A 24,860-nucleotide genomic window follows, 5' to 3' on the forward strand; every position below is an offset into this window, starting at 1 on the left:
CTGGAGGCCTAAGTTGAAGATACCTTCCTCCAGAGAGGAAGGTTTGCATTTGCTTCTGCTGAGAGCCAGGGGTGGGGGTGAGGTTCCATATAACTAGGGCCACATTTAAACCTAGCTTCTGCACTCATCTCAGGTCAAAGTTCGTTCCTGACCACACCACCCCGGAATCTCAGGACTGATTTGGTCATTTGCCCTTCGGCAATCTGGTTTTCATGCTTATCGCTCACCTCTTAGATTTTATTGCTGGCATTTGGGGGCCCTTGAAGATTTCCTTTGCTTTCCAAGCGCCCAACAATACATTAAAAATTAAATTTTATTCCCACTATAGCTTTTTCCACTATAAGTAAGATGATCTTTAAGTTCAAACCTTCTCCTCTACTTAAGAATCTTTCAAATGCTCCTTCCAGCCTTCAGAATCAAGTCAAAATTCCTTAGTATAGTACCCAAACCAGGCTGTTGCTTACTAGTCTCTCTCTGGCCTCTTTTCCCTAGAACACTATGCTCTAGCTATCCTCAACTATTTGAAGTACTCTTAATGCATCATTTTTGCCAACTGTCCTTTGCACATACTGCTCCGGCTAATCCTCTTCCTCCCTCTAATTCCTCCCAACTGCTGCTCTTAAAGATTGAGTACAGATTGTCACATTTTCCATGTAGCCTTCTCTAACACTGTTTTTCTTTCCATTCCATCCTCTCAGTTAGGATCCTCACCTGAATGTTTATATCAATTGTCTTCGCTAGACTATAAATTCCTTAAGGAGAGAGTATTCTCTATGACTAATATATAATATCTGCTCAATAAATGTTTCTCGAAAGCATAAACGTATGATCAAAAATGAATATGCCAACCTGGCAAAAGTTCAGCTTGAACCATAAACATTCCTTAGACATGTCCAAATTTCTGAGGGCCTGATCTTCAATTCAAGTCTGGGACTAATTCCCTCTCCCACCTGACTCATGGCAACTGCAAGAGTGATATTTATGAAACTAGTGGGGTGGGCTTTTTTTTTTTTAGATTAATACTTGTTTTATACAGCTTATCTTTTTATTTAAGGTTAAACTATAACTTACTTCGGGATACATAATTTACTTAGGCATAATTTGTATATAATTCCAGGGATTTTGATGACTTTATAAACCTCAACAGGTGTGCAAACATTTCAGCCAATATTAAAGCACTTAGGAGGAAATGTTCTCCTATTTCTTCCTGACCATATAACTTCTGTTTCAGTGACAAAGATACCAGATTGTCAAGAGAACTTAAAAGAGGAACGCTGTAAATAAACAATGGAGACCAGGATGTAGAAACTGTATGTCTTGAATATCACTGTTTCCCATCATAGCATCTCAAAGCATATAAAAGTCTCCAAATTAGTTAAAAAAATTTTTTTTATTATGTAATATGCCATAATAGAAAAATGTATGAAAACATGTTGAGTTAAAAAAAAATTATAAAAAACAACTGTAACTACAAGAAAGAAACTGGGTTTAGGAAAAGATGATCAATAAGAAAGAGAGGAGAGGACGGTATGTACCATGGGGACAGATGATGGATCGAGATTATGGTATTGTCATCTATAGTAATATTTTAGATTTATGATACAAATCCAGTGTAGAATAGCCTAGTGGCAAAGGAAGATGTAGTTACTTATATTTCAAAGATCCATTTTTTTCTAAATACATATATCTGGCTTAGTGGATTCTCAAAGACTCCGGTGTTAAAGGGCCAATGCTTTGGTATATCTGAGCTGGTGAACATACACACTAAGGTTTACCATTCAATCATTAAATTGAATTATCAAAAGATAAGTAAAGGAATAATTAAATATCCTTAGGTAATTAAATTTAATGATTGAATGGTGAATATCCTTTGGTAATTAAATTTAATGATTGAATGATGAACCTTAGTATGTATATATGTGTATATACATATATATATATATACATATGAAACAAAAAGAACTTCAACCCCATTGCTGTCAAGTCAATTCCAACACACAGCTACCCTATATGACAGAGTAGAACAGCCCCACAGATTTTACAAGGCTATAAATCTTTACAGAAGGCTAGCACAACATCTTTCTCCCACAGAGCAGAAGGTGGGTTCAAACCTCCAATCTTTTGGGTAGCAGCCGAGCACTTAACCACTGTGCCATCAGGGTTCCTTCCCTCTCTCTTTATATACATAAATACATGAAGAGGAAAATTTTACGACTCATGACCAACAAAGAATCTTGAAGGATTGGCAGAAGGAGATCTTTGGACAGTGGTCTGTGTTTTGTACTGATTATGAAAGCAATACTTGATTGTAAAAAAAGAAAAAAAAGTTCACATTACAAAAAAAATTAGAAAGTCAAAGTCCCCTACTCTATCCTCTAAATGACCACTATTAACAGCTCAGTGTATATTCTTCTAGGTTTTTATGTACATATTCTACTACATATTTGTTATTATTACTCACAGAAATGAGATCATACTGAATGCCAACTTTTTTCGCTTGTCCATTATTTTTAATGGCTGCGTAATACTGCATTTAGAGATGGGTTATAATTTATTTATCCAAGCCTCTACTGACGTACATTTAGATTGCTTACAGTTTTTTACTATTAAAAAGAAGTGCTATAAATAGTTATCTGTGTAGTATTTCTGTTGAATAAATTCTTGTAAGAAAAAAATTTTTTTTTACTTTTTTTGTGCTTTAAGTGAAAGCGTACACATCAAGTTGGACTCTCATACAAAAATTTATAAACTCCTTGCTATATACTCCTAATTGCTCTCCCCCTAATGAGACAGCACACTCCTTCCTTCCACTCTCTGTTTTCGTGTCTATTCGTCCAGCTTCTGACCTTCTCTACCCTCTTATCTCCCCTTCAGACAGGAGATGTCAATATAGTCTCGTGTGTCTACTTGATCCAAGAAGCTCATTCTTCACCAGTATCATTGTCTATCTCATAGTCCAGTCCCATTCCTGTCTGAAGAGTTAGCTTTAGGAATGGTTCCTGTGCTGGGCTAATAGAAGCTCTGGGGACCATGACCTCTGGGGTCATTCTAGTCTCAGTCAGACCATTAAGTCTGGTCTTTTTACGAGAATTTGGGGTCTGCATCCCACTGCTCTCCTGCTCCTTCAGGGGTTCTTTGTTGTGTTCCCTGTTAGGGCAGTCATCAGTTGTAGCCAGGCACCATCTAGTTCTTCTGGTCTCAGGATGATGTAGACTCTGGTTTATGTGGTCCTTTCTGTCTCTTGGGCTCATAATTACCATGTCTTTGGTGTTCTTCATTCTCCTTTGCTCCAGGTGGGTTGAGACCAATTGATGCATCTTAGATGGCCGCTTGCTAGCATTTAAGACCCCAGAGTCTACCCTTCAAGGTGGGATGCAAAATGTCTTCTTAATAGATTTTATTATGTCAATTGGCTTAGATATCCCCGAAACCATGGTCCCCAAACCCCCGGCCCTGCTACGCTGGCCTTCGAAGCTTTCAGTTTATTGAGGAAACTTCTTTGCTTTTGGTTTAGTCCAGTTGTGCTGACCTCTCCTGTATCGTGTTTTTCCCTTCACCTAAAATAGTTGGAAGAAAATTTTTTGGTCAAAGATCATATTTTGACAGTCATTTTGTTCTTGTAAAAGGTTAGGCAATGATACGTCAATAACTTCAGACAATTAACATTTTATACTGAATTTCTGCCTAGTCAAGAATTCAGAATGTCCTTCCTTATTAAAACTTCTTTGAATACTTAAAATAATTAAAAAATTTTTTATTGTGTTTTAAGTGAAAATTTACATAGCAAATTAGGTTCCCATTTAACAACTTTTATATAACTTGTTCCATGATATCGGCTGCATTCTTTCTTCACGATGTGTTAACATTCTCATTTCCTTTTTTTTTTTGTTGTTCTGTTTCCATTAGTCTAATAAGTTCCCTGCCCTTCCTTAGCTTCTCTTCTTTGTTTAAAGGTAAATGTTGACTGTTTGGTCTCATATAGTTGATTAAAACAACTTTCCTTTTTTTAAAAATTGGGCTTTAGGTGAAAGTTTACAGAGTAAATTAGTTTCTCATTCAAAAATTTAGACATGAATCGTTTTGCAACACTGGTTCCAACTCCCACAATATGTCAGCACTCTCTGCCTTTCCGTCCTGGGTTCCCTGTTGCCATTTGTCCATTTTTCCGGGCCCTTTCTGCCTTATCTTTGCTATTGGGCAGGTGTTGCCCATTTGGTATTGTATACTTGACTGATGTAAGAAACACGCTCTTCACGTGTGTTATTATTTGTTTTATAGGCCTGTCTAATCTTTGGCTAAAAGGTGAACTTTGGGAGTGTCTTCAGTTTTGAGTTAGAAAGGTGTCCAGGGGCCATAGTCTCTGGGGTTTCTCCAGTCTCTGTCAGACCAGTAAGTCTGGTCTTTTTTTGCGAATTTGAATTTTGTTCTACATTTTTCTCCTGCTCTATCTGGAACCCTCTACTGTGATCCCTGTCAGAGCAGTTGGTAGTAGTAGCCAGGCACCTATCTAGTTCTTCTGGGCTCAGGCTGGTGGAGGCTGTGGTTCATGTGGTCCCTTAGTCCTTTGGACTAATATTTTCCTTGTGTCTTTGATTTTCTTTTGCTCTGGATGGGATGGGGACCAATAGATGTATCTCAGATAGCTGCTCACTACAACATCTCTTAAAGATTTCAAAGTTTCTTGTTTGGGTAAAAAAAGAGGAAAGAAAACAAAGAAACCTAACCAAAAACCAAAATCATTGCCGTAGAGTCGATCCTGACTCATAGCAACCCTATATGACAGAGTACAGGTGCCCCGTAGGGTTTCCAAGGAGCAGCTGGTGGATTTGAACCACCAACCTTTTGGTTAGCACCTGAGCTCTTAACCACTGTGCCACAAGGACTCCAAGAAACCTAAAGCAACATTAAAAACCATACCTATAAGGAGTTTTTAAAAATAACGTTAGAATATGTTTATGATAAAGTGGAAAAAAAAATTCCAGACACATAGTTATGTATTCAAGATTATCACAATTACCTAAATTATTGCCTACTTTAAAAAATGACATTCTAATCTTCCCAAAATTTCTAGTGAGAAAATACTACTTGATTAGAAAAATTTTTAGGAAAAAATAAATTTAACATAAGAAAAAGAAAATTCAGTGACACTGAAGGAATTATTGAACTTTTTTTTTTTTTTTTTGTTATTTGTGCTTTAGTTGAAGGTTTACAGAACTAGTTTCTCATCAAACAGTACACACATTGTTCTATGACACTGGTTAACAACCCCATGACATGTCAACACTCTCCCTTCTCAACCTTGAGTTCCCTATTACAGGCCTTCCTGTTCCGCGTCCTGCGTTCCAGTCCCTGCCCCAGGGCTGGTGTGTCCCTTTAGTCTTGTTTTATTCCATGGGCCTATTTAATCTTTGGCTGAATGGTGAACCTCAGGAGTGAGCTCGTTACTGAGCTGAAAGGGTGTCCGGGGGCCATACTCTCACGGTTTCTCCAGTCTCTGTCAGGCCAGCAAGTCTGGTCTTTCTTTTTTTGTTAGAATTTTGTTTTACATTTTTCTCCAGCTCTGTCCGGGACCCTCTATTGTGATCCCTGTCAGAGCAGTCACTGGTGGTAGCTGGGCACCATCTAGTTGTACTGGCCTCAGTCTGGTGGAGGCCGTGGTAGATGTGGCCCATTAGTCCTTTGGACTAATCCTTCCCTTGTATCTTTACTTTTCTTCATTCCTCCTTGCTCCTGAAGGGGCAAGACCAGTGAAGTATCCTAGATGGCCGCTCACAGGCTTTTAAGACCCCAGACGCTACACACCAAAGTAGAATGTAGAGCATATTCTTTATAAACTATGTTATGCTAGCTGCGCTAGACATTCCCTGAGACCACGGTCCCCACAGCCCTCAGCCCAGCAATATGGTCCCTCAGGGAGTTTGGATATGTCTATGGAGCTACCATGACCTTGCCTTGTACAGGTTGTGGAATTACTGAACTTTAAACATGTCTTTATCATAAGAGGTTTTTGGAAGAATATTGAGGTTTGGGTCATTTCTGTTTAACTTTATGTTTCAATTTTAGACAATATCAAATTAACTCCCTGCTATAAAAAATAAAAGTTAATGTCCCTCTCATACTTTCTCCCATCTTTACTGCCTTATCTCCAAGTTTTTAAATTGTAATTTGTATGTTGTCAAGGTTTATAACATATATATTCTGTTATTCTTATACTACAATTCACCAGACTGTTCTATCTTATCTGAATGTATGCATAGAGAGCAATGCTGATTACCCAGGAGTCTTTACACATTTTTTTGTATGTCTGTACTATTTATAATTTCAAAAAACGGAATGTTTTAGACTAAAAAAGTTTAGTAATATCCATTAATGTTAACTATGGTTATTTTCAGGAAGTGAGATTTCTATCCTTTTTTTTTTTCAATTTTAGTCATTATATTTCTCTCTATTGCTTACATTCATCAAGAGCATGTACTATATTTACGCATTCTTTTCCTTAAAACAAAACAGGAAAAATCATAGGTTTGTGTGAACCTTTGGAATTTCAAGTCCTGCACCATTCCTTTAAGTCTTTCTTATGACCATAGTGAAATGTCAACAGCATTACTTCTAATGACAAAAGATTATTGTAATGGGAAAGACTTAACTGCCACATACAGCATAATCAGTACAAGTCAGTGTTGACACAGAATGCGCAGTGGTGGTATATCTTCAATATTCTACTTGGCTATCCCAAAGCTGCACTCAAAATAGTAACGTATGGAGGCTCAGAAAGAAGAATACACTTTTTTAGAAATTGTAGACTAAATCTGAAAACAAAATCTAAGAAATTTCAAAAATACACGAGAAGTTTCTTATACTTAGTTTTGCACACTTTCCTGTTGGTCCCTTAATCTTTTGGGGAGACACTTAAGTTCCTCACCTATTACAACAATGAAAAACCCAAGAAATTAACTACATGCAGCTACAAAGCTTACCTCAAAAGTTACTTATTTAAAAGTAAATAGGTAGCAAGAAATGATAAACTGTCGATACATTTTTGTTTAATCCCGACCAGATTAATTTTAAGAGCTGGAAGATTCCACAGAGATTATTTTTTATTTTATAGAGGGGGAAACAAAATCCAGAGAAGTAGGGAGTTTCAAAATGATGCTTCTTCAACAGTTTAGAAGCAAAAGTGAGATCAATGGAAAAGGGTGTAAAACTAAGAGGGCAAGAAACCTTTTTACATATTTTCCAAATCTGGCGTTGTAACCAGTATACAAAGGTATATAAAAGCAAAATTTAAACCATTCCCTTTCCTCCAAATCAAAAAAACCAAACCCACTGCCACTGAGTCGTTTCTGACTCACAGGAACCCTATGGGACAGAGTAGAACTGCCCCACAGGGTTTCTTTTCTCCATGGCTCAGTAATTCAGCTAAAACTTCTAGAAGTCATATAGCACTGATTCAGACCTATGGCTACATAAAACTAATTCAGGTATCAAGTGAGTTTTCTATTTTCTACATTATATTCCCAAGTAAATTAGTGTTATTTTGAGGTATGGTACATCAAGTAAGAAACAGTGAACAATTTTACTTTTTTCATCCTTATGTGGGAGGCCACTGAAACACAAAAGAAGGCTAGGTTAGGCTCTTTGTCTAGGGAAACAGATTTTCCAGTTCCCTCTTGTTCTGACACTAAGAACATTTGTTTTATTTGTAAGGCCTGACTCACATGATCATTTTCAAGTCTAGTAAATGAGAAACTACTGCTTTGAAAACTTAAGGCTATCCTACAGATGTTTATTTTAAAGCATATAAGTGCCTATTTATGCCTAGCATTCAACTAAGATCTCTGCGTAGAAAGTATGGTCTTTGCCCACGAGAAAATTATCATTTAGTTGAGAGCCAAAGACTAATAGACTTAAAAAACACAAGAACGGTTACTCCTTAATAGTTATATGTATCGGGCTCTGTATTAAACATTTTCTATAAATTAACTTAATTCTCATAATAGCACTGTTGTTGCTGTGTGCTGTCGAGTTGATTCCAATTCACAGCAACCCTACAGGACGGAGTAGAATTCCCTCATAGGGTTTCTTAGGCTGTGATCTTTATGACAGCAGATCACCAGGTTCTTTTCTCCCGTGCAGCAGCAGGTAGGTCTGGAGCCCCGACCTTTTGAGAAGTACGACAGAATGTAAGGGAATTTACAGAATAGAAAGGTCACTGTTGGATTTGTGATGGGTTTAGAAAGGAAATGCAGAATTTAAATTAAATCTAACTATGCGGAGCCCTGGAGCCCTGGTGGTGCAGTAGGTAAGAGATTGGCTGCTAACCGAGAGGTCAGCAGTTCAAATCCACCAGAATCTCCTTAGAAACCCTATGTGGCAGTTCTACTCTGTCCTACAGGGCCGCTAAGAGTCAGAGTCAACTTGACAACAATAGGTTTGGTTTACAGAAGGTAACATGGCAGAGGTATATAAAAAGACAAATGGTACTGGAGTGGTAAGCACACTGGAGCAGTGAGAGATAAGGGCAGACAGATGAGGTGGAGCCATCTGAGGCTGGAAAGCCAGGAAAACATTTTTCTTTCTTCAAGGAAGTTGTAGACTAGCCCTAAAAGTTAATAATAATAAACATTTATTCAATGGAATCATAAGAAACCATTAAAAATGATGGGTCATGTTTATATTTATTGACAAGAAAAGTAAATTAAAAAAAACAGACTACAAAAGAATGTGTTTGGTAAGATTTTTTTTTTTTAATTATTTATCAAGGTAGATACATACTCAGAAAAAAGTCTGTAAGGATATATTTCAAAATTTTAACAGGAATTATCTCTGGGTGGTGAAATTATGAGTTATTTTCATTTTTGTCTTTATCTTTTTTTTAAAATTGAGGTATAATTTACATATAGTGAAAAGCACAGTTCAATCAGTTTTGACAAATGTATGTATCTATGTGTCTCACACCCTTACCAAGATACAGAACATTTCTATCACCCCAGTTAAGTTCACTCGTGTAGATCTTTGTTTTGTCTGAATTTGTTACTGTAGATATATTTTATTTTTAAAATAATAAAAAGTAATAAAGCCATTTTTATATTTTAGGCAATTTTTAAAAAAAAGTCATAAATATTTCTTGAGTTACATTTTACAATTACCAGGCATTTTCATCCTCATTTTACATACAAAGGACCTGAGGCACTGGGAGGTCAAAGTAATGTGTCCAAAGTCACATGATTGTGAAGTCAGAATCTGAAGCTCAAAATCTTACTCTTAGGATTTATGTGTGAGAGATACTACTTTATAAAAAAGACAAAGCTTTCATTAAACTACTGACACCAAAAAAAAAAAAAAAGCAGTCTATGAATTAACATACAGAAACCTCAAAACCTTTGATTTAGTATATTTTTCTATTTGGCATTCCTACCTTAATCTTTGCGACAGCTGTGAATAGGTGAGGGGAAAAAGAGAAGTAAAGAGTAACCTTTAAGGAATTTCTTCCTCTTCCAAGTCCTTACAGCACTTTTTTGTACCTTACTCATAGCACTTACATATACTTCCATATGGGTCGCTAGGAGTTAAAATCGACTCGAGGCAACTAGTTTTTATGCACTGTAAAAATGGCGGTGCAGGTGTCTGACCTTCTCTAACTTCACGAGGGGGTAGAATCAAGATCAACATCAGTCCAAGGCTGACTCTTAGGAGGTGGAGATTAGACATACCTCATCTCTCCAACCTTTTCTCCGATTCTGACACCAGCCACCCCTCCCACTGCACTCTGTACTTTCCTGCTGGGTTCCATAATCTGTTGCAATGGTAACACAGAACTCACAGACCATACTCACAGTTATGGGGTTTATTAGGGAAGTAACAGGTTACAATTCAGGATCAGGAATGACTCAGAATACAGTTCTTTGGTCAGGACAGCTTTTTGGCCATGCCCATAGGTGGGCCTCTCTTGATCCCTCAGCCTGGCCTCTGCCCTGCTTGGGCAAGTACTACAAAGCTCTTTAGAGCCACCAATAAGTACCTGGAGGCACCCCACTATGCCAAGAAGTCTTCCTTAAGGCACAGCAACCCCAGCTCTGCAAGCCTAGCAGAGGCACCCATTTTGCCAGCAAGTCTCCGTCCAAAGGCTCCTAGCTCTCTCGCTCAGTGGGTCTGCATGACTACTGTAGCTGCCTTGCTCCCTGGGGTCTAATGTGCTGTCTGGCACAGGTCTCCTGGTTCTGCTGCTGTTGTTTCTTTGCTGCTGTTTCTTGCCATCTTGTGCCGTCTCCAGTGTTACAACTCTGTCTCCTGGGTCTAGGAGGTTCTCAGCACAGGGACCCTGGGTCCAAAGGATGCATTTTGCTCCCATCTTCTTCTTGATGGGAGTAAGGTCCCCCTCTGCTCTAGGGCTGGCTCTTTTAAGCCTAGTAGGATGGCAAAGCTGACCAATCTCCTAGTTAGAGGTGTATATTTCTTATTTGCATGGTTCCCCCCGCCCCAGAGGGTTCCATCCACCCTACTTACATTATTAGCAAGCTGCCCAATCCTGTTGGTGGGCCACAAGCACCTTATCTGCATAGTTCCATCCCATCATTATGTGGGAGTCATAAAGACTATGGCTAGAAGGGCCATAGAAGTAATTCACTGCCCTGCATCCGCATACCTTTTTTCCCTGATTAGATCCATACGTTCCTTGAGAGCAGAAAAGCACATCTTAGTTATTCTATATTTTCCTTATTTTCCCCAGTGCCTTGCATAGAACAGGTACTGAATAAATGTTGGCTGACGTGGAGGAAAAATTATACAATTACACAATTTTAATAACAATTCCTGAGGATGAACTGCACTCCAAGTAGACACAGCAAATTATTATGCAATTATCTTCAAAACCTTTCTATTTCCTCTAAAACCTTTCTTTTTTTTTTCATTAACTTTTATTGAGCTTCAAGTGAACGTTTACAAATCAAGTCAAACTGTCACATATAAGTTTATATACACCTTACTCCGTACTCCCACTTGCTCTCCCCCTAATGAGTCAGCCCTTCCAGTCTCTCATGACAATTTTGCCAGCTTCCAATTCTCTCTATCCTCCCAACCCTCCTCCAGACAGGAGATGCCAACACAGTCTCAAGTGTCCACCTGATACAAATAGCTCACTCTTCATCAGCATCTCTCTCCTACCCACTGTCCAGTCCCTTTCATGTCTGATGAGTTGTCTTCGGGAATGGTTCCTGTTCTGGGCCAACAGAAGGTTTGGGGACCATGACCGCTGGGATTCCTCTAGTCTCAGTCAGACCATTAAGTATGGTCTTTTTGTGAGAATTTGGGTAAAACCTTTCTATTTCATTCCCACAGAAACATCTAGAAGGGGCCTGTCTATTCATTTGGTCTTAAGCTTTAAGATGCAAGAAAAAAGAATACTACCTATTCATATTTATCTTTTATTAGCATAGTAGTCTCCTCTTCTTCCATAGGAATGATATGTGACATGGGTTCTTATCTTACGGCTGTCAGGGTAAACTGAGGAGAAAAATAAAATGCCTATTTATTTTCACACCAGACCATCTAAAGACTTTGTTATAATAATTAATAAGTATTATTTATTTACTGCCTCTTTAAACATTCTGCTTTTGTAAAATGAGTTATTTAAACTTCTTTACTTACTTGGACCTGTTGCTCCTTATGACCAGAATATGTCATTTAAGGGAAGAAAAAGAAGACAAAGAAAATGTATATAACTTCACATTTCCTCAGAATTTGAGGTAATGGGGTGAAAAATTTGAAGTAAAAATAAAACTAATAAAATCACATCATTCAGAATTGTTTACAGTGGCACTTTCTATTATTCTGACATTATCTGTGCCAACTTAGTGTTTTTTATGAGACCCCTAAAATCTTTTTCCAAGAGTGAGCTTTGCTAAGGTATTAACCATTAAAACAAAAGACAGGAATAGGACTTGAAAAAATAACTCATGTGCCAAATACTACTACTGCACAGCACTGTACTCTTTCATCTTAATAGAAAGCATAAATTACAGGGAAACCCTGGTGGCGTAGTGGTTAAGTGCTACGGCTGCTAATCAAAGGGTTGGCAGTTCGAATCTGCCGGGCGCTCCCTGGAAACTCTATGGGGCAGTTCTACTCTTTCCTATAAGGTCACTATGAGTCGGAATTGACTCGATGGCACTGAGTAGGTAGTAGGTAGAAGCTCCCAAAGAGATGAAATTCTTGGGGTCACGCTAAAATAGCTAAAAATTCTAAACAATTCTCTTGAGCTTAGCAAGAAACAAACAAAAAATACAGAATATTGTTTTGTAAGCATGTTCTTTTTTAACCTAGGATAGAGCAATTATCATGTGGGGGGGGAATCTTACTTTTTTTTTTCTTAAATTTTACTTTTTAAGAGTCAGCGTGGATGTAAATCTCACAATTTATTGGCCAAGTAACCATTTAACTTTGATTCCCATAGAGACGATGATACCTGCCTCACAGGATCAAACAGGAGAATGTGGAAAATGTTTTGGAAATGCCATTGTTGTTAGGTGCATTCCAGTTGGTTCCAACTCACAGTGATTCTATAATGAAACACTAACCAGTCCTGGGGCACCCTCACAATTGTTGCTATGCTTGAAACACTATGTCAATCCATCTCCACAAGGGTCTTCCTCACTCACCCTCTACCTTACTAAGCATGATGTCCTTCTCAAGGGCCTGGTCCCCCCAGATAACATGCCCAAAGTACGTGAGACTGAGTTCTGCCATACTCACTATTAAGGAAGGAGCATTCTGGCTGTAGTTCTTCCAAGACAGATTTGTTCATTCTTCTGGCAGTCCATGGTATATTTAATATTCTTCACCAACACCATAATTCAAAGGTATCAATTCTTTGGTCTTCCTTATTCATTGTTCAGCTTTCACATGCATATGAGATGACTGAAAATACCATGCCTGGGGTCAGGCACACCTTAGTTCTCAAGGTGACATCTTGGCTTTTTAACACTTTAAAGAAGTCTTTCGCAGCAGCTTTGTCCAATGTCTTTTGCAGCAGATTTGTCCAATGCAATACATTGTTTGATTTCTTGACTGCTGCTACCATGGCTGTTGATTGTGCATCCAAGTAAAATGAAATCCTTGACAACTTCAATATTTCCTCTATTTATCATGATGTTGCTTATTGGTCCAGTTGTGAGGATTTTTGTTTCCTTTATGTCGAGGTGTAATCCATACTAAAGGCTGTGGTCTTTGATCTTCATCAGTAAGTGGTTCAAGTCCTCTTCATGTTCAGCAGGCAAGGTTGTGTCATCTGCATATCGCATGTTGTTAATGAGTCTTCCTCCAATCCTGATGCCACGTTCTTCTTCATATAGTCCAGCTTCTTGGATTATATGCTCAGTATACAGACTTTTTTTTTTTTTTTATACAGACTTAATACGTATGGTGAAAGGATACAATTCTGATACACAACTTCTCTGATTTTAAACCACGCGGTACACTCTTGCTCTGCTGAATCACTGAGTTTTGGTCTATGCACAAGTTCCTCATGAGCACAATTAAGTGTTCTGGAATTCCCGTTCTTTGCAATGTTATCCATAATTCGTTATGATCCACACAGTCGAATGCCTCTGCATAGTCAATAAAACACAGGTAAATATCTTTCTGGTATTCTTTGCTTTCAGCCATGACCCATCCAACATCAGCAATCATATCCCTGGTTCCATGTCCTCTTCTAAATCCACCTTGAATTTCTGGCAGTTCCTGTCAATGTACTGTTGCAACTGCTTTTGAATTATCTTCAGCAAAATTTTACTTGTGTGTGACATTAATGATATTGTTCAATAATTTCTGCTTTCTGTTGGATCACCTTTCTTTGGAATGGGCACAAATATGGATCTCTTCTAGTTGGTCGGCCAGGTAGCCGTATTCCAAATTTCTTGGCATAGATAAGTGAGCGCCTCCAGTGCTGCGTCTGCTAAAACATCTCAATTGGTATTCCATCAATTCCTGGAGACTTGATTTTTGCCAATGCTTTCAGAGTAGCTTGTACTTCTTCCTTCAATATCACTGGTTCTTGATCATATGCTACCTTCCGAAATGGCTGAACCTCCACCAATTCCCTTTGGAACCGAAAAACCAAAAAAACCCAAACCCAGTGCCGCTGAGTCAATTCCGATTCATAGCGACCCTATAGGGCAGAGTAGAACTGCCCCATAGTTTCCATGGAGCAGCTCGTGGATTTGAACTGCTGACCCTTTGGTTAGCAGCTGTAGCACTGAACTACTACACCACCGAGGTACAGTGTCTGTGTATTCTTTCCATCTTCTTTTGATGCTTCCTGTGTTGCTCAATATTTTGTCCACAAACCAAAAAAAACCAAACCCATTGCTGTCGATTCTGACTCAAAGCAACTCTATAGGACAGAGCAGAACTGCCCCACGGGGTTTCCAAGTAGTGCCTGGTGGATTCAAACTGCTAACCTTTTGGTTAGCAGCCCAGCTCTTAATCACTACGCCACCAGGGCTCCATTTTGCCCATGGAATCCTTCAATATTGCAACTTGAGGCTTGAATTTCTTTCAACTTGAGAAATGCCGAGCATGTTCTTCCCTTTTGGTTTTCTATTTCCATGTCTTTGCACATGTTATTATAATATTTTACTATCTCTTCTCAAGCTGCCCTTTGAAATGTTCTGTTCAGCTCTTTTACTTTATCATTTCTTCCATTCCCTTTACCTGCTCTGCTATACTTTACACAGCAAGTTTCAGAGTCTCTTCTGACATCAATTTTGGTCTTTTCTTTCTTTCCTGTCTTTTTAATGAACTCTTGCTTTCTTCATGTATGATGTCCTTGATGTCATTCCACAACTTGTCTGGCCTTTGGTCATTAGTGTTCAATGCATCAAATCTATTCTTGAGATGGTCTTTAAAGTCAGGTGGGATATACTTGAGGTCATACTTTGGCTCTCGTGGACTTGTTTTAATTTTCTTCGGCTTCAACTTGAACTTGCATATGAGCAATTCATGGTTTGTTCTGCAGTCAGCCACTAGCCTTGTTCTGACTGATGATACTGAGCTTCTCCATCTCTTTCCACAGATGTAATCCATTTGATTCCTGTGTATTCCATCTGGCGAGGCCCCGGTGTATAGTTGCCGTTTATGTTGTTGAGAAAATGTATTTGTAATGAATAACTGTTGGTCTTGCTAAGTTATACAAATGCAAGATACGAAGAAGGAGACAAAAGAGGTGCAATGGTTCACAGTTCAGTGGTTACAGTCAAAAGCACAATTCTATATGGGTGGCTTTTGTCTCAACATCAATACCAGATATTTTATAAAACAGTGTACATTTGAGGGGTAAGGAGAATAGGGAGAGTCTCTTAATGAAAGAGCTTAATCTATACTTTCCTACTGTTAAAATAGGACTTTGGTCTCCCAGCTAATTTCCTTTTATGGCAATAGTAAGTAATTCTTTGGGGTTATACGGCTAGGTCTAATAAAAAACAAAAGTAAACAAAAATTCTTCTACTTTTTTTTTTACAGCCTATGTTTTAAAAAAGCAAACAAAAGTTGATATACTTGTTCTTCCGATATATATGCCCCATTCACAATGGCAATAACTACTGACAAAAGATTTATTGTTCATTATGTGCAATCAGGAAACTAAAAGGCAAGACCATGTAGTAACCTAAATTAGACTTTTAATCTAACAATAAAACGATCTAGAACTGAGTCACTTTTGGAGAGGAGCAATTTTCTTCACCCACAGCAATTCATAAACAAGTTGTGTACTGACTTATTCTGACGGATTTTTTGTTTAAGCTATTGATTAGTTCAGGTCCCTGGGTGGTACAAGCGATTTGTTATTTTGGCTGCTAACCTAAAGATTGGTAGTTTGGTCCCACCTAGTGGGGCAGAGGAAGAAGGTCTAGTGAACTGTTTCTGTATAGATTATAGCCAAGAAAACCCTATGAAACAGTTCTACTCTGTAACACATGGGTTTGCCATGAGTCAGAACCGACCTGACAGCAACTTGGGTTTTTTTTTTGTTGTTTGTTTATTATTAATTAGTTCACCGAAATTTTTTCTCAGCTTTAAAAAAATCTTTTACTTTCCAGCCTCCCATTTCTAATAAAGTATAATGAATGAATTATATGTGATGCAGGATTATCAGTAGCTTGAAAAAGTATAGCATTAACGTACTTTACAACTTAAAACAAAAGTTTTACCAAGTCTGATTTTTTTCTTTTTCTGTTTGTATAATGACATTGTTTGAAAGGACATAACTAACGTGTACAAGAGTATTCTTAGCAGCACCACTCATAATGAATTCCTAAATGTCCATCAACCAGTAGAACGAATGAATAGTGGTATATTCATGCAATGAAATACTCTAGCTTAAAGAACTACATTAAATTAAATAATGTGCAACAACATAGATCTCATAAATATTATACTGAACAAAAGAATACATAACAATATTATCCCAATAATATAAAGTTTAAAAACAGGCAAAACTAAAACATATTGATTAGGGATATACACACACATTAAAACTACAAGGAGGAGGTGCACTATGTGATTAGGGAAGAGCATAAGGAGGCAACTTCTAGGATGAAGACAATCTATTGGTGGTGGCTACACGAGTGTCTGCTTCATAATTATTTGTTAAACTCTACACAAGTGCTTTATATGCTTTACTGGATATGTTACATTTCATAACTTAAAAAAGGTTAAAAATAAAACACATAAGTTGATGCCCAGCTCTGTTTGGTACTTAAATTTCAAAACACCTGCATTCATTTAAAGGAGATGAGGTGCTTTCAAATATCTGTGGTTACTCCCGTTGCGAATCACTGAAAATTATCACAAACATCCAGCTGATGTTCATTTTGCCTAGAACTTGTCTCTATTCATAGACTAACTCTTGTTCATTTCATCTTCAGAATTCAGGTTGAGTTATCACTTCCCACAAGTCTTTCCTAACATCTCTCTTCCATCCCTTCTCTCTCCCACTATGCCTCTTTCCACCACCTAGCTGAATTAGCTGTTTTTCCTCTTTGGTCTCTCAGTGCCTAGAACATAGTTCTGCAAGTTTCACACTGTACTGCAATGGTCTGATTTTTCTGACCCCACTCCCAACCTCCCCAACTACCCTCATGCCAGTAAACCATAAATGATCTCAAAAGTAGAGACTATTTGTTCTCTTTCTATATCCAGCACATGACATATATGAGGCAGTCAATAAATGTTTGGTGACCCAACAAATGAAAATATATTTTCAAAATTCCAATGAACAATACTTATTGCCAATTTTTACTCCAGTGACAATGAGAAATCTGTTGAAATGCCCTTATTTCACAGTGCATAGTAAGTGTTCAATAAATGGTACTGCTAGGAGAAAGCTTTGCAAGGAAAAAAGGAAGATTAAAAAGCACTATTCATGAACTGAAAGTGTGAGAGGTTAAAAGATCATCCCTCAAAGTGAAAAGCATTAATACCTCTTACTGATATTAATAATTTAGCAATAAAAAGTCTAATAAATGAAAACCTTTAAATATACTAGGAAATAAAGCATTAATTTTCCATGAGTCAATTATATCTATATCAAAACTCTGAACGAATGCAATAATGACAAACAGAATACTGATTTCAGTGGGAAATAAATCTAGGTTACTTTGGTCAGGCTGGTACTTAAGTTTAATTTTCTCAACTGAGGTCAGTGTTATTGAACCGAGGTAACATCTTAGTTTTAAATGTGCTTGAAAGGTTAGACTCTTCAAAATATATTTAAATTTTTTGGTGGTTTTTATGAGACAATGAAGCTTAATATTTTAAAACCAGGCTGTGGCAGCTATGGAGTCAGTGGGTGGTACAAACTGTTAAAACATTCTGATGCTAACAAAAAGGTTGGAGGTTCAAGTCCATCCACAGGTGCCCTGGAAGAATCACTTCTGAAACACCGGCCGTTGAAAACCCTATGGAGCACAGTTGTACTCTGATACACACGAGATTCACCAGGAGTTGGATCTGACTCGATGGCAACTATTTTACCGGTGGCAGCCACTCCTCAGAAGAATCTTAAGGAAGGGATGACATAATTTTTCACTGATGATTTGAATATATGGCCTATTGCCATTCCTTTCTAGGTCTGTAATACTTGAAATATATTGTTCTGTACTTACATGTTTCTGAAACAGATATAATTTCTAAAAAAAATAAAGTATTGTATTCTAAACAGAGGATTTTATGAAAATCTTAAGCAAAAGTGACTTTGGGATATAAAATTTAACATTCAGGTTTTTTTTTTTTAACATACAAAGAATACAGAGTAAAATGCCATTAAGTCCTTAAGTTGTATACAAAAATGAAATGTGCTTTACTGTTTTTAACAGGCTGATGTTAAGGAAAGAGTTTAAAAGTCTCTGATTGGCACTCAATATCCTTCATAATCTGGCCTGAATCTTATTTGCTAATTTAGAATCCCATTGCTCTCCAAGACTACCACCTACTTCAGTCATACTGGTCTACTCAATTATTTTCCAAACTCATGAAACTCATTAACCCTTGGCTCACTCTGGTTCCCTCAACCAGAATGTGGCCCTCTCTCTCAATTTATGTTAATCCTACTGTGTTAGTTATCTAGCGCTGCTGTAACAGACATATCACAAGTGGATAGCTTTAACAAAGAGAAATTTATTTCTTCACAGTAAAATAGGCTAAAAGACCAAATTCAGGATATCAGCCCCAGGGGAAGGTTTTCTCTCTCTGTCAGCTCTGGAGAAAGGTCCCTGTCCTCAATCTTCCCCTGGTCAAGGAGCTTCTCAGGTGCAGGGACCCCGGGTCCAAAGGATGCACTCTGCTCCCGGTGCTCCTTTCTTGGTGGTATGAGGTCCCTCTGCTCACTTCTTTCTTTTATATCTCAAGAGATTGCCTCCAGATGCAATCCAATCTTGTAGATTGAGTCCTGCCTCACTAACACATCTGCCTATCATCCTCCCACATTAACATCATAGAGGCAGGATTTACAACACATAGGAAGATCACACAATACTGGGAACCATGGCCCAGCCAAATTAATACACACAGTTTTGGGGGGAACATAATCCAATCCATGACACCTACCTATCCTTAAAGGCTTAGTTTAAGTTTTACTGCCCTCTATTCTTACCCTGGAAACCCTGGTGGTATAGTGGTTAAGAGTTCTGCTGCTAACCAAAAGGTTGGCAGTTTGAATCCACCAGGTGCTCCTTGGAAACCATATGAGGCAGTTCTACTCTGTCCTATAGGGTCACTACAAGTCAGAATCAACTTGACAGCAACGGGGTTTGTTTTTGTTTTTTATTCTTCCCCTGGTTGTGCAGTTGTTAAGAAGTCAGGCTGCTAACCAAAAGGTCGGCAGTTTGAATCCACCAGCCGCTCCTTGGAAACCCTATAGGGCAGTTCTACCTTGTCCTGTTGGGTCAGAGTCAGAACTGACTTGAGAGCAACAGGATTATTCTTCCTCAGATGATTCCAATTTACAGTCATATCTCCTCCCTTTAAACTCCCATGGTACGTATTGTTCTAACGTGCAATAATTTACTGATTGTTGTTTACATTAAATTTTTTTTATTGTGAAATATAATGCACATACAGAAAAGTGCACAAAACAAAAATAAGTAACAGCTCAATGAATTATTCCAAAAGTGAATATCCAGGAACTCTCTAGGTCCAGAAAACAGGAAACTATTGCTGTCACGTGCCACCGAGTCAATTCCGACTCATATCGACCCTACAGGAGACAGTAGAACTGCCCCATAGGGTTTCCAAGGATGTAAATCTTTAGAGAGTAGATTGCCAGGTGTTATATTCCATGGAGTGCTGGTGGGGTCAAACCGCTGATCTTTTGGTTAGCAGCTGAGAGCTTAACCATTGCGCTACGAAGACTCCCTCAGAAAACTATTAATACTCAGAAATCCTCCTCATGCTCCTTTCTAATCACAAATCCCTGCTCACTCCCACACAAAGGTAACCACTACCTTAACAACTATGGCAATCTCGTCCTTGGTTTTTTTTATGGTTTTACCAGCTACATACACGACCCCAAATGCTATGGTTTTTTGAATTTTATCTAAATGGAATCATCCAACATATATTTCTTTTGTGTTTGGCTTCCTTCAATAAACATTATGTGAGAATCACACAGGTTGTGTAACAATGCTCACGATCACTATGTATAGAAAATGTATTTTTCCTCATTTAAATAAAAATGGACAATTGATTTTTATCCATTCTGCTGTTGACAGATGTTTGGGTTAGTTAACTTTTAAAAAGTCAGCGGGAAATAAATCATTCCTATTGCAAACTGAAGCAAACCAAATAGTTTTTTCTTCTACTATACTCTTCTACAGTGAATGTTTCCTAGGCACTATGTAAATATTTCAAAACAAATATTTATACCTAATCTTCAGTTCTACTCTGACATTAAGTATTGCTCTTTCATTTATTTGCCTTTTATAAAATCAGAGCCTCATCAACTTTCTTAGCAAACAGGAAAATATGCTCTTGGGCAGGATTTTCTAATATATTTGTGTCTTGGCCAAGTACATACGGACATGCCTCTAATATTAGTTAATAATCCAGAGGCTGTAACAGGTCTTCTAAGTTCTGTTCAAGTTGGTAATTTGACATGAGAAAAATAAAGAAGGGAAAATGGTAAAGAAAGTAAATTGCAAAGTCTAAGAAATAAGAGTATTTCCAAATTAAGGAAACTATGTAGAAGAGATATTGCTAGATGTATGTAGCTACTTCATTTCTAGCTAAGGCAAAAATTAGTAAAGCCAAATTTAGTATTTTTTAATATAAAGCAACATTTTAATTTTAAATGTTTTCAAAATTAATGTTAGTCATAAATATACCTTTTTTTTTGATATTCCGCCAGGCGCTCCTTAGAAACCCTATGCGGAAGTTCTACTCTGTCCTATAGGGTTGCTATGAGTCGGAATCGACTCAACAGCAGTGGGTGTTTAACACTTTTTCTTTTTTTATTGTACTTTAGGTGAAAGTTTACAGAGCAAATTAGTTTCTCATTCAAAAGTTTATACACAACTTACTTCGTGACGTTGGTTGCAATCGCTGCAATGTGTCAACACTATCTCCCTTTCACTCCAAGTTCCCTGTTTTCATTTATCAAGTTTTCCTGTCACTTTCTGCCTTCTCCTTTTTGTTTTGGGTAGGTGTTGCCCATTTGGTTTCATATATTTGATTGATCTAAGAAGCACATTTTTCATGTGTATTATTGTTTGTCTTATAGGCCTGAATAATCTTTGGGTGAAATGTGAACTTCAGGAGTGGTTTTAGTTCTGAGTTAGAAGGGTGTCTGGGGGGCCATAGTCTCTGGAGTTCCTCCAGTCTCTGTTAGACCAGGAAGTCTGATCTTTTTTGTGAATTTGAATTTGTTCTACATTTTTCTCCCGCTCTGTACTAAAGACATTCTTGGAGAGGAAGCAGATTGTTTCAAATATTACATTTATATACCCTCAAACTCTTTTATACAGAGAAGAAAGTGAGAGAGAAGCAGACAGGAAAAAGTTAAATTACAGATGAAGGATAATGTATATCATAGCAGAAATGCCAAGAAAATATTTGGTTGTAACGCAAGCCTTGTTATCTCAAGATTATTCTACTATAAATACTTCTGTAATATGAAAAAATTTAGAAAGGGAAAGGTGAAATGAATTTTAAAACATCTTCTAAAATTAAAATATTCCTCATCAATTGTTGATATTTAAACTTCTAAAGATCCACAGAAGAGAATAAAAATTTCTGCTACATTGTAAGAAATCTACCTATCATTTATTTCTCTAAGAAAGATAACCACCCTTGTTCCTTATTTTTTTATTAAAAAGATGTTTTCCCTTCCAAAGCACAGGAAGACTTCAAAGTGTGGGCCCTCTCTCTGAATTGTCTTACCATCAATTCTGACTCGGGAAATTACAAATACACAAACTTTACACCAGGTTATCCTCTTCTGTATCCTCTAAAACTCTGGAGCAATTCTGTCATTAAATTACACCTCAAATAATTATACTTCTGGACTTTACTCTCCAAATATCAGTCACCCCCTCAAACTCCTCTGCCCCCAGATGGCTGGAGCACAATTCTAAGTCCAATATAGCATTAATGAAAATATTTCATCCGATTACTTCCTAAAAACATTCCCATATTTAAATTATTTCAGATAGTGTAGCAAACCCAAATGAAGTACCTCTTTATCCTTTAGTCCCAGGAGCAGTACTTCTTCCATAAGGGTGAGGCGGATATCCTTAGAGTCTCCAGAGTCTTCACTGTCTGGATTTCTCTCTTGATTAATGTCTTCCTCACTTTCCACTTTCTTTTCAGAGTTCCTGCCTACTTCAGTGCGACGGGTCCGGTGAGTTAAAGTGGTCATTCTCACTTGTTTCTGGAAGGGATGGTAAAAGAATGTGTGCTTATGTACATAAACACATATACATGCATACTAAAAATGTATGCAAATAAGAAATATTTACTAAACAGAGAAAGGAAGGAGTAATGATCAGAAAAGTTGGATACGTAACACAATTTCTTTTCAAAAGTACAATAGCTTGTATTCCCCAGATAGAACTGACAAGAGATCAAATTCGTAATTCCAAAGGCAAATACAAATGATCGTCTTTTAAACTCCTTATTTCTTGTGCGTAATCTATAACCCAGGAGTGACTGACCACCATTGTAATTCCTCTTTCACAAAACGGATCCCTAAGTTAAATAAGATGAGACAGCAAAAAATTATGAGTTTCCAGCCCCCAAATGTGTATATAACACTTCAGATATTATTTCTAGAAACATTCAATTATACTATTATTATAAAACATACAGAAAAATAGAAAGTATATAAGGATGAGAAAAATTAAATAGGAATACACTTTCTAATACTTCCATCTCATATGCTAATGGCTCATTTCTTGCACTCGCTTTAGACATCACTAGTCTAGAAAAGAGCACTCAGAAGATCATGTGTAGTAATTCCACACAGCCAGTAAACTTTCCATCTCCAGACCTCAACTAGTCATCTTGAAAATACACATACAGCTGCCAACAGAATGTACTGACAACATAGGTTAAAAGATTAGCAAGTCTTTTCCCAATTATAAAAAAGTACTGAAGCACATGACCTTTTATATAACACACTACTACCAAAACCCAAACCAAATCCGTTGCCATCCAGTCAATTACGACTCATAGCAACCCTATAGGACAGAACAGAACTGCCCCATAGAGTTTCCAAGGAGCGTCTGGTGGATTCGAACTGCTGACCTTTTGGTTAGCAGCCGTTAGCTCTTAACCACTAGGCCACCAGGGTTTTTTAACACACAACAGTTTTTTTTTAATCTATAGTCAAAAGATACTTCACTAAATCTGTGATAACATTTAAATTTAGCACACTTCAGATACATCTAAATGTCAGTTTTTAAGATGATATAAAACAAACAAAAAAACAAACCAAACTCATTGCCGTCAAGTTGATTTTGACTCACAGCAACCCTACAGGACAGAGTAGAACTGCCCCATGGAGTTTCCAAGGAGCACCTGGTGGATTTGAACCGCCGACCTTTTGGTTGGCAGCCGTAGCTCTTACCCACTACACCACCAGGGTTAACTTAAGATGATACACAATAGTTTTAATTAGTAATTATTTAAAGAATACCTTTTTCAAAGTCAAAGGAATGGCACTCAAGAGCCTCTGTGACTTGACCCCAATCCTACCTTCCAGCAACACTTCCCGTTACTCTCAATTATGCACTGTTGTCAAACCATGTCTCAAACACCCCCTATGCTTTCTGCTACTGCTCCTTTGTTCATGCTGGGGCTCTCTCCCTTCTACCTTCTCCTCTAAATTCTGCCCATTCTTCAAGGGCCTGTTGAAAACTCACTGTGAAGCCTTAAATGAATTTCCTTCTCCATTACCCATAAGCCCCACGGTCAGAATTGGTCTCTCCCTGAGTTGTACTTTCATGGAATTTTATTTATACTTACTTCCTTTAAAGCATTTATTACAGTCTTTCTTTTGGTATGGCTGTCTCTCAACTGTAAACATCTTGAGAGCAGGGATATTGTCTTCTTGGTTTTTATATTCTCCATAGCAACTAGCACAATGTCTTTAACGTTGTAACTGCTCAATAAATATATACTGATTAAAATGAATACTCAGAAATGCATGTGAACATTTAAAATAAAAATACAAATGAAGTGACTTACAAAAGATTGTTGTACAAGGATATATTTCAAACATAATTCTTGGGCGGCGGGAAGAAGAGTGAAGGAGAGAAGAATGGAGGAGGAAGACACGGATGAAATAAATGCTTAAGGGCACTAACCCTATCTGGCACTGTGAATAGTACATATTTCTAAACCCAGTCCTAGAAACTTTAAATCTTCAGGGTAAAAAAAATAAAAGAGGAATTTTCTTTGAGGAATTAATTCGCCCCAGACATTTACCTACTTGAAAAAACAAATGGCCAAAATAAATATATAAAAATCTTCCTCTCTGCATGAAATAAAAAATTTAGAGGTTTTATTATTATTTTGGACGTTAGAAAATGTATTTTCCCCGTTGCTTACCTGATATTACTCCTGGGTTACAGCTGGACGCGGACTGCAGCTTGCGCTATATTTTATAGAGGGACACCTGCCCCCACCCCACCCCTCCCCGGTATTAGTGGATGAAAAACTTCTCAGCCACGTAGAGAGCACAAACTTCCTGATCCTTCGATGCAGAGAAGGAATAACACATCAGCTTCCTCAGGATCACTAGGCAACCTACCTTGGTGTTTCTTCATTGGGCCAATCAGAAACCACCAAGGTTGAGTCCAGCCAATCGGAGC

At 37.7% G+C, this 24,860-nt stretch overlaps 1 protein-coding gene across 2 annotated transcripts in view; it reads right to left on the minus strand.

Moving 5' to 3' along the window:
* The window catches only part of GOLPH3L (golgi phosphoprotein 3 like), a 37,754-nt gene extending 13,049 nt beyond the window's left edge, over positions 1-24,705 (minus strand). Inside the window, exons 1-3 of one of the 2 annotated variants that reach the window (XM_049880374.1) lie at positions 24,598-24,671; positions 24,013-24,148; positions 22,223-22,417 (exon numbers count right to left, since the gene is read on the minus strand). In XM_049880374.1, the coding sequence (XP_049736331.1) occupies positions 22,223-22,417; positions 24,013-24,117 (300 nt within the window). In that variant the 5' untranslated portion in view covers positions 24,118-24,148; positions 24,598-24,671. Of the gene's footprint in view, positions 1-22,222; positions 22,418-24,012; positions 24,149-24,597 lie in introns of both variants that reach the window. The other variant, XM_049880375.1, reaches the window with a different exon arrangement.
* Positions 24,706-24,860: the final 155 nt, after the last annotated feature.

Source organism: Elephas maximus, chromosome 3, assembly GCF_024166365.1.
Source record: "Elephas maximus indicus isolate mEleMax1 chromosome 3, mEleMax1 primary haplotype, whole genome shotgun sequence".
Classification (NCBI taxonomy): domain Eukaryota; kingdom Metazoa; phylum Chordata; class Mammalia; order Proboscidea; family Elephantidae; genus Elephas; species Elephas maximus.